The following is a 10,000-nucleotide window of genomic DNA, read 5'->3' as shown; positions in this document are numbered from 1 at the left end:
TATAGCGTAGAGGGCGGCCTGTAGCGTAGTGGTTAAGGTAAATGACTGGGACACACACGGTCGGTGGTTCGAATCCCGGTGCAGCCACAATAAGATCCGCACAGCCGTTGGGCCCTTGAGCAAGGCCCTTAACCCTGCATTGCTCTAGGGGAGGGTTGTCTCCTGCTTAGTCTAATCAACTGTACGTCACTCTGGATAGGAGCGTCTGCACAAATGCCAATGTATTGCAATAGCAGAGCCACGCCCTCTTTTCCTCTGATGTATATGAGCCAAGCACCCAAAACTGGCCATTGTTTTTGAAGCTCTCTTCCTGGTCTTATAGAGAAACGCTGCTCACTAGCCCCACTGTGGTTGGCTCCAGCACAGGTGTTTCAGCCAGGTGTTTTTTCTCTGTGCCGATTTCTCAAGTTATGGCAAAGCTTTGTGATGAATCAAGGGCAGTTTGCATCACACCCTTAGTGGGAGAGCTGGATGGACCCGTAGCCCCATATAAGGGCTCCCTGCCTTCCCTACTGCACAGCCTCAGGCTCCAATCTGTACAAGATAGCGGCACCCGAAAACTTAACTTCCGTGATTACAAAACACTTTTCACAAACCCATGGATTGTCAGTGGATGATTTCACAGCCGTCACATTTCTTTCTGCAGTCTATGGCCACCGCCTGATGGGGAGTTTCATAAGTAAAATAAAAAGCCATAAATATAATCCGACAATGTTGTCTCGCAAAATCTTATAATAACATAATGTGTGGATGAGAAGTGCGAGACAAGACTGGAGCAAACACTTCAACGATGCCACGCTTTCTTAAGATTTTAATAAGTTTCACAGTGAACAGGGAACTTTGCACAAAAAAAGCCATCTATGCTCCTGCACAAGCAGGAACAGTGTACACATTTCAGCAAAGATCCTGGTGCTATCAGCACATTGCAGTGGTTGGCTCGAAGGCTAATTTTCAGCCGTAGTTCCTCTGCGGTTTTTAACAATACTTGTGAAATGTCACTAGACTAGTTCAATAATAGTGCAGAAACACATCGTTCTAAAGCGTACAGAGAATTTTATAAACCCCCAAAGGTGAGGGGGCTTCATTACTCCATAGAAAGCAATGTCCAAATCTAACTGTAAAAAACAGAGTGTTGCAATAACAAAGATTTCTTCTCATCAAGCTACTTGAAACCTAGATTTTAATGAACTTATGGATTCACTGAAATGGAGGGCCATGCCTAATTTCACCCCGTTTGACATGTGGACTGTGGAGAAGTAGCCATACTGCTCAGAAAGTACCTTTTCATTCAGCAGCTACAGAGCCATTGTAAAATGAGTCATTTACAGTGTTCACTAAACTCTGAGCAGTGTGGCACACAATCTGCTCTTGCCACAGTCTCTGAAATAAAGTGACAGTTGAGGTACACTTTTGTTTCCCGAATGCACCCTGAAAGTACAATAATGTTCTCTTTGGGTCCAAATAACTCAATTTTTCGGAGCAGATTCATTATATATTGCTGGCTAGGGGTACAACTTTATGCACCTACAGGGTACCGCCCCAGCGACAAGCATTTGTACCTTTTTAGGCTCTTTTCACGTCTGTATTTCTGAGAGTCCTGGGTGAGAGCAGCTCCGGCTCAAAGCTGTAAAATGGCCGCTCTCAGCAGCTCCCTAAGTCTTCAGCACTTTTTTTCCTGCCTCCGATAAAATTCCCGATCCTGCCTGCCCTGCGGGAAGGCTGGGCAGAAGAGGGAACGCCGTGGGGATAATGCCCCAATCGGGCTGTTTGCCTCTCCCCCGCGGTCCTCTCTCGGGTGTGAAACGCTCTCTCTGGCCAAGCAGAAGGTGCATGTGTTTGTTCCCTAATCACATTTACTTGTTTGTTCTCAGCATGAAGCTGATGCCCCGTGAGACTCTGGCCTCTGTAACTTTCTCCTCCCTCTATTTCTCTCTCACGCTCTCTCTTTCTCTCTCGCTCTCTCTCGCTCTGTGTCTCTCTCTCTGTCTCTCGCTCTCTCTCACTCAATTCAATTTTTTTCAGTTCAAGTTGCTTTATTGGCATGACAGAGCATTACAGTTTGTATTGCCAAAGCATATATATATATATCGCTCTCTCTCTCTCTGTCTCTCTCTTTCCGTCTGTCTGTATTTCTGCCTGTCTCTCTGTCTGTCTCTCGATCTCTCTCTCTCTCTTATTTTTTCCGTAAACACAGTTCCATTCTGGGGCGATGGTTTCGCTCTTCAAACTGCATTGTAAAGGATGAAAATAACACTCACATATATTTGATAGTTAATGTCAATAACCATGGGGATGGGAACCAGGATTATCTTTGGCATGAAGCTGTGCGTCTTATGGCTTGTGAACTTGAAAATGTTGATCTGTATTCTAACTGTGAACAAGAATGAGTCTGTTTCTTCTTGATTTAGTTGCATTGTAAAGTGTTAGGTGCCTCAATCACACTGATAAAGGCTTGATAGCAGAACATTTTGTTGTCTGACTTCAGGTGGTGAAGTGAGAATGAATGAAAGTAAAGTAGAGCTCAGACTTTTTGTTGAAATATTTATACAGTTTTTTCATCAAATGAAGACCCTTTCAGAATCATTTTAGTGTTTAAAAACATACATAAATCACAGTATTGGAACAAAGCACTTTCCTGGCCTGGTACAATCATAGGTCATTATGCTATAAGATGTGCTGTATGCTGCCCTATTCATATCGATAACCAGGTAAATTTCCAAGACAGCAATTTAAGAGTGGGAGCAAAATTATAGACTAGGCCCCTGATTTTTATCTTCTGATATGAGCAGAAGTTATATGAACACTAAGCTACAGCCGCAGAGAGACACCATGGTCTACATAGAGATTGTCGTGTATATTGAGATTGTAGCTAGCGTATAGTCGAGGTGTGTATTGTAGCTAGCGTACGGTAGAGGCATGTATATTGAGATTGTAGCTAGCGTACAGTAGAGGCGTGTATATAGAGATTGTAGCTATCATACGGTCGAGGCCTGTATATTGAGATTGTACCTAGCGTACGGTAGAAGCGTGTATATTGAGATTGTAGCTAGCATATGGTAGATGCATGTATATTGAGATTGTACCTAGCGTACGGTAGAGGCATGTATATTGAGATTGTAGCTAGCGTACAGTAGAGGTGTGTATATAGAAATTGTAGCTAGCGTATGGTAGAGGCATGTATATTGAGATTGTAGCTAGCGTACGGTAGAGGCGTGTATATTGAGATTGTAGTTAGCGTACAGTAGAGGTGTGTATATAGAAATTGTAGCTAGCGTATGGTAGAGGCGTGTATATTGAGATTGTAGCTTGCGTACAGTAGAGGCCTGTTCTCAGACAGGAAGGATTCACAGGTGTCCGCGTCTCCACTGGGCTACCGGCACTGACAGGCAGCGCTTCCTGAAATGATGTCAGGAGGCCAGAGCGATTTCTCTGCAGGATAATGCTGTTTACCAGACCCCGCTGCAGTGTGAAGCCGTTTGATATCCTAATAAAATGTAGCGGGTCACACTCCTTATTATCCCCTTCATATTCCTGAAACACTCCCCTCCCCCTCCCCCCGCCCTCTCCTTCCCTCGACCATCATATATTCTCTCTATCTCCCATCTCTCACTCTCTGACTCTGTATCCCTCCTATATCTCACTCTCTCCCTCTATCCCTCCCTGTCTCTCTCCCTCTCTGTCCCTCTTTCTCTCCCTCCCTCTCTCTGTTCCTCTCTCCCTCTTTCTCTTCCTCCTCTCTCTATCTCTCTATCTCTCCCTCTCCCTCTCTATCCCTCACCATCCTCTCTCCCTCCCCCCTCCATATCTCCATCCCTCCTCCTCTCTCTCTCCCTTCTTCTCCCTCTCTCCCTCCCTCTCTTTCCCTCCCCGTCTCTCCCTCCCTCTCTTTCTCCCTCCCCCCCCTCTCTCTCTCTCTCTCCCTTCCTCATCTTTAATTATCTTACGCAGAAAGCTGGAGGCAGGCGTAGTGTAAGCTCCAGATTCCTCTCCTGCGAGAGATTGCGTTTGGACACGGACTCGTATTATTTGGTTTCAATTTCAGAGCGAGGAACTGGCTGCTCATGAAGGGCGCGCAGGTGCCATGAATAATGCAGTCCCCCCCCCTTAAATCTTTTTCTCAGATCTGTACTGCGAAAAAGGGAGATATACATACAAATGGGAGAGAGAGTGTCTGTAACACAACCCCAGAAAGAGCTGCCGTAATCTCCCTGACCTCCTCCTGCAGGAACCTCAGATTAGTTTACTATCCAGGGCCGTTTTAGCGCTTCCCTCTTCATCATTAACCCACTGGAGGCAGGCTGATTCTCAATCCCAGAGAAACGTGTTTGTTCCTTGTTTGTTCACGTTTACGCATGTGCAAATTATGGCTTTAATGCACGCACACACACACACACACACACACACACAGACATGAATACATTTGCACACATGCACATGCGCACGCACCCACACACATACACACACACACGCACACACACACACACACACACACAAATACGCACACTCATGCACCTGCACCCACAGACACGCACACACATACACACACTCTCACGCACACATGCACACATATACATACACACGCACACACACACACACACACAAAGGAAAATACATTAGTCTATAATTTATGTATATATAATTCATTATTCATAATATACTGTAGATATAAAATCGTTGCTAAAAACAAATCCCCCGTGATTATAATATGGTATGAGTGTCTGAAGTTATTACATGCAAAGACAGAGCAGGGTGCACTTCAGCATTCCAGTGAGCTTGGTGAAGAGGTGCTTTATGAAAACTAAGTGCACTATAATAAGCAAAGTGTGGACGAGATCGGCTGCATGTATTCCAGAAATATTCTCCTTTTCTATCTCCAGTATCTGCCACTACACGCTGCATTAGTATCCAAATATCCTCTCTTCCCCACTTCTCAATCTTCAGATGCCAGTTTTGGTTCTATATATTGGTATTTATAGAAAAAGAAACAAGCAGAGGGGGGGGGAAAAAAAAATCTTTACTGAGAGTGGACAGCTTTCATCTTTCCCAAAAGCAATCTCAAAAACAATATCCCCTTCGGCCAGTTCCAGCGTGCCTGCGTCTGGAGCAAGGCCACACTTGTCTGCCCGGAGACAGGGCAGATAGATTTTATGGACAGGGGTGAAAATCGAACGTAATCATGCAGACCGGTTAAAAAAAGTAGCAATCCTTTATCCTGTATGATCTATCGGGGGGGAAAAAACTGAGACTAAAATGATCTGATCGAAAGGAAGGACCAGAGAGATTGTAAAAATGTATTCTTTGTTTATCTCTGTTGCATTCAGGCTCAAGACATAATCTACAGTATGGAAATTATATAAACCCTAAGAAAATTCCAGCAAACACCTCGTAATATCACCTGGGATTCTGGTCATAACTAGTTATAGCTGGTCCGTAGCTGGTGACAGCTGGTCATAACTGGTCATAACTGGTCAAAGCTGGTTAAAGCTGGTTAAGCTGTGAGAGTAAGCAGGAGGATAAATGGATTGGCTGCTAACTATATGCTTGGAACTGCTGGTCCACCAGCTAGAAGTGTTGAAAACACGTGTAAACCAGCTTGACCGGCATAAACTGGTTTAAACCGGTTTTAATTTTCCACAGGGAAGCAGTTCCCTCAAACCACACACCCCTAACACCAGCACAATGTCTGTAAAATTGTCTTCAGAGCTCCAGGTTTGCGCCCGCACTTACAGCCCAACCGCTGAGACCTTTGGGGCGCCAGTCCCGCCCGTGTCCCCGTGATTTAAGGCTCTGAATCATTAGCGGGATCATTATCCTTGCAGGCAATTATCTTTGAGGCCATTGCCGTCTGTGCCTCCTGAAGATTAAATGGGACAAAACGTCACAGAACGGCCAATCGAAGTGCAGGTCGCTTCGACCTGAAGGAAGGGGGTGGCGGGGGGCGAAATTATATTTTGGAAATTAGATTCTCTTTGGTTGCCTTTCTGTGGTGGAATCGGAGAGCGATCGCATGGAAAAAAACATCATTCAGAAACGCTCCTTTTTTGTAGTTTCAAAGAATAAGAGCTTATGCAAGCCCCGTTTCCGTGCCAATTACTCCTGCTTTCACACAAGCTAAATTAACGTCATCATAGCTATTCCAAAAATCGTCTTTGTGAAATAACAAGAATGCGACAAACCAATATTTATGCACAACATTTCATTGACACAAAGCATGATGGGAAAGAAGATACTGTAGTTTGACAAGGTACAAAAACAGAATATCCCAGAACTTTTATTATAGTTTTTTATTTTCCATTTTCAGTGAGGAGAGAAGTAGCATGATCAGAATGTTTAATGTTATGTTTACTGTGAGGTAACTTTTTAACATTACAAGTTAGTCTAAAACAGGGCTGCCCATCCCTGTTCCTGGAGATCTACCATCCTGTAGGTTTTCACTCCAACCCTAACAAAGCACTCCTCATTCAACAGCTAGAGCAGGGCTGCCCAACCCTGTTCCTGGAGGTCTACCGTCCTGTAGGTTTTCACTCCAACCCTAACAAAGCACTCCTCATTCAACAGCTAGAGCAGGGCTGCCCAACCCTGTTCCTGGAGATCTACCGTCCTGTAGGTTTTCACTCCAACCCTAACAAAGCACACCTCATTCAACAGCTAGAGCAGGGCTGCCCAACCCTGTTCCTGGAGATCTACCGTCCTGTAGGTTTTCACTCCAACCCAAGTAGAATCAGGTGAACCAAATTAGGTTTGAAATAAAAACCTACAGGATGTAGTAGATCTCCAGGAATGCGGTTGGGGAAACCCTGCCCTAAAGCATAAATCATAAATCAGTGCCTCAAAGGCGTGGTTATGTCTGGTCATAGGTCATAGGATATTCAGTGCAGTGAAAGAAAAAATATATGTAAATGATCAACACTGTGCCTGTGGATCTCATTCACCATCTAATAGAGTAATGTGTACTTTGTGTATTATTTAGAAATCTTTTAATGAATTGCATTCATTATCTGAAAGTCTTGTTATGAGCTGAAACGCAGTCACGGCTGGCTCAGTTTGGAGTTTTTCATGTTTATGACTACATACTCAGTATAGTTCAAGTGTTACTGAGCACGTTCATTTCATGTCTTTTGCATTCGTTGTCATGGTAATGTCTAAAATTGGCTCTTTTGTGGCACATAGGCCGAGCCACAACAGTTTCCTTCCCCACGTTGTTTCTGTAGAAAAAAAAAAAATGTAACTCCTTTAAGTGCACAGTATTATAATTGTATTCTTATTGTACCTGATCGTTCTGGCCTACTTCCTCCTGCGTTTATAATAAATCAGAAGCCATTTTAACGGTGTTATTTCCCGTAGTGTTTTTCGTGATAACTTAATTACAATGTTAACAGGGATACAGGGCCCGGAGCTAGCAGCTTGTCAAGGTATTGTGCCGAGCTCTCGTAGCACAATGCCGGGATTAAACAATTCAACTTTCGGCAAAGGACCCAGTCACCGAGCTTAGTGAGTGATCATTGTCAACACGGGTAGCCTAATTGTGCCTGCAGGTGTCTGCGCCTAGCTTTCCCAGCCGAATTTCTGTCTCTCCACGCGACGCGCCTTTCCGTTTTCTGCGCGAGGGGAGGGAAGACGGGACACATTTGCATACGTATAAAGGGGAAGGGAGCTGAGTCTGTGCTCGACTGGGATAAGTGTGCCTGTAATTGGCGTAGGCCGGGGCCTACAGTGTACACATGGCGGGGTTGGGGCGGGAGCATTTACATGCAGGCCGCGCGCGAGCAGGCCCAAGCCTGGGGATAATTAGGCGTCTTTAACTGGGGCGCCTGAGACGGCGGCGGCTGCGCTTCTGGAAACTTCTTGAAGTTGCCGTGGGCGTGAAGTCGAGGGAGGAGGGTGGAAGTTAGCAGAGTTAGTGTGTTAAACACCCGTCCCGATTTGGCGTTCCCTGCGGTAAAACACAGCCCAAGCTAAGTTTCGATACAGCTTGTGGCTTGTTGACGCGTTCAGACCGGCGCCCCGCTCAACGTGGTTTAGTTGGTTGACCGGTTCAAACAAGCTCCCAGCTTGATTTGATTTGACCAGCTCATACCCTGCTAGATCAGCTTATGACCAGCTTAGTCATGCTGGTTGACTAGTGCATTCCCAGCTAGACCAGTTTATGACCAGTTTAGTCATGCTGGTTGACTAGCGCATTCCCAGCTTGACCAGCTTATGACCAGCTTAGTCATGCTGGTTGACTAGTGCATTCCCAGCTAGACCAGTTTATGACCAGTTTAGTCATGCTGGTTGACTAGCGCATTCCCAGATTGACCAGCTTATGACCAGCTTAGTCATGCTGGTTGACTAGTGCATTCCCAGCTAGACCAGTTTATGACCAGTTTAGTCATGCTGGTTGACTAGTGCATTCCCAGCTAGACCAGCTTATGACCAGCTTAGTCATGCTGGTTGACTAGTGCATTCCCAGCTAGACCAGTTTATGACCAATTTAGTCATGCTGGTTGACTAGCGCATTCCCAGCTTGACCAGTTTATGACCAGGTTGACCAACTCAATTTCTAAGCTGGTTTCACAGCACCTACTTTTGGCTCCTACTTTAAAAATAACATTTTTCTTTCAGTGAAAATTAAAAACTGATTTGACCCGATCACCACATGAGGGTTAATGTGCCCAAGTCTGAGAAGCCTAATCGTGCCTAAAACCCGATACCATTTCCTGTTTTTGAACAGATAACTGGGACCCTACCTCACACCCCTACACCAAGAAAGAGCATGGGAAGTGGGAACTGTACCTCCCGCCGAAAAAGGACAAGTCTCCAGCCGTCCCACACGAGTCCAAGCTGAAGGTACTCCCTCCGTTTACACGACCGCCGTGTCAGTCCCTCGTTAACCGCACAAACAGACCCTGCATCAGCTCTCTGTAGACCTGACGGCGGTGGACAGCAGACCACAACAGCCTGTGCATAATTTCTATCGGTGAATGATTGATCATGATAGGCCAGAGGGCCAGGAGTATTCATGTTTCATTCCAACCCACCAACTGACACTTAGTTGCCTCCTCTCTGAAAGTCAGCAGATGTAGCGATTGGTTGGAATGAAAACCTGAAATAAGGCACATGATTGGGCAGAGCAGTGATAGCCTATGACAGCGCTGCTCAACTCCACATCCTGCGGGCCGCAGTGCCTGCAGTGTCTTTCGCTTCAACCGTGCGCAACACCGCCTGATTTCACAAATGAGCTTATTATCTGAACCAAGCAGGTAAAATAATGAGTAAAATCAGGTGCTGCAGCGCACGGGAGGAGCAGACACCTGCAGGAGGTGGAGTTGAGTAGCGCAGGCATATGATAGTATTTATCATTGTGATCATTGTAATCTTAACATAAGTGCTTAATAATAACAATAGCACTAGAACTATAGTAACAGTACTATAGAACTAGTGCTATTTGATTCACCGTTGTTATTTTTCAGTAATGTATTTAGATGTGGGCCTAAAGGGCGGCGCGCTGGTGCAGTGGATAGCACTGTCGCCTCACCGGAACAAGGTGTGAGTGTGTGAGCGAATGGTGCGTGTGCCCTGCGATGGACCTGTGCCTCTCTCACAATGCATGCTGGGATATGTTCCAGCACCCCCTGCGACCCTACTCAGGTTCGATAACGGACGGACAGGGCCTCAAGTCATAAGTGTAAATATTATCGATTTGCTGGACATATTGAGCGAATATGTAAAAATATTTTCAGGGTAAGTACCTTGTTCAGAGCACAAAGAAATGTTCCTACCTGAGAATCAATTCTGCAACCCTCCTCAGGACGTGAGCCAAATTCCTGAGAATTACCCCCTCTCTCTCTCTTTGTCTCTTTCTCTACCTTTCTCCCACTCCCCTCCCTCCCTCTCTGTCTCTCTCTTTCTCTCACCCTCTCTCTATTTCTCTCTCTCCCTCTCTCTTTTTCTCCCTCTCTCCCTCTCCCCCTCCCTCTCTCTCTCTTTCTCCCTCTCACCCTCTCCCCCTCCCTAACCC

General features: G+C 45.6%; 1 protein-coding gene across 1 annotated transcript in view; it reads left to right on the top strand.

Annotated features, from left to right (window-relative positions):
• LOC133132852 (1,4-alpha-glucan-branching enzyme-like) overlaps positions 1–10,000 on the top strand; it is a 182,456-nt gene that overhangs the window by 29,541 nt on the left and 142,915 nt on the right. The window contains exon 3 of the mRNA XM_061248622.1: positions 8,714–8,829. Coding sequence (XP_061104606.1) covers positions 8,714–8,829 — 116 coding nt within the window. The remainder of the gene's footprint in view (positions 1–8,713; positions 8,830–10,000) is intronic.

Source organism: Conger conger, chromosome 7 (genome assembly GCF_963514075.1).
Source record: "Conger conger chromosome 7, fConCon1.1, whole genome shotgun sequence".
In the NCBI taxonomy this organism is placed as follows: domain Eukaryota; kingdom Metazoa; phylum Chordata; class Actinopteri; order Anguilliformes; family Congridae; genus Conger; species Conger conger.
Note: the sequence above shows the minus strand (reverse complement) of the source record. Positions and strands in the feature narration are given on the sequence as shown.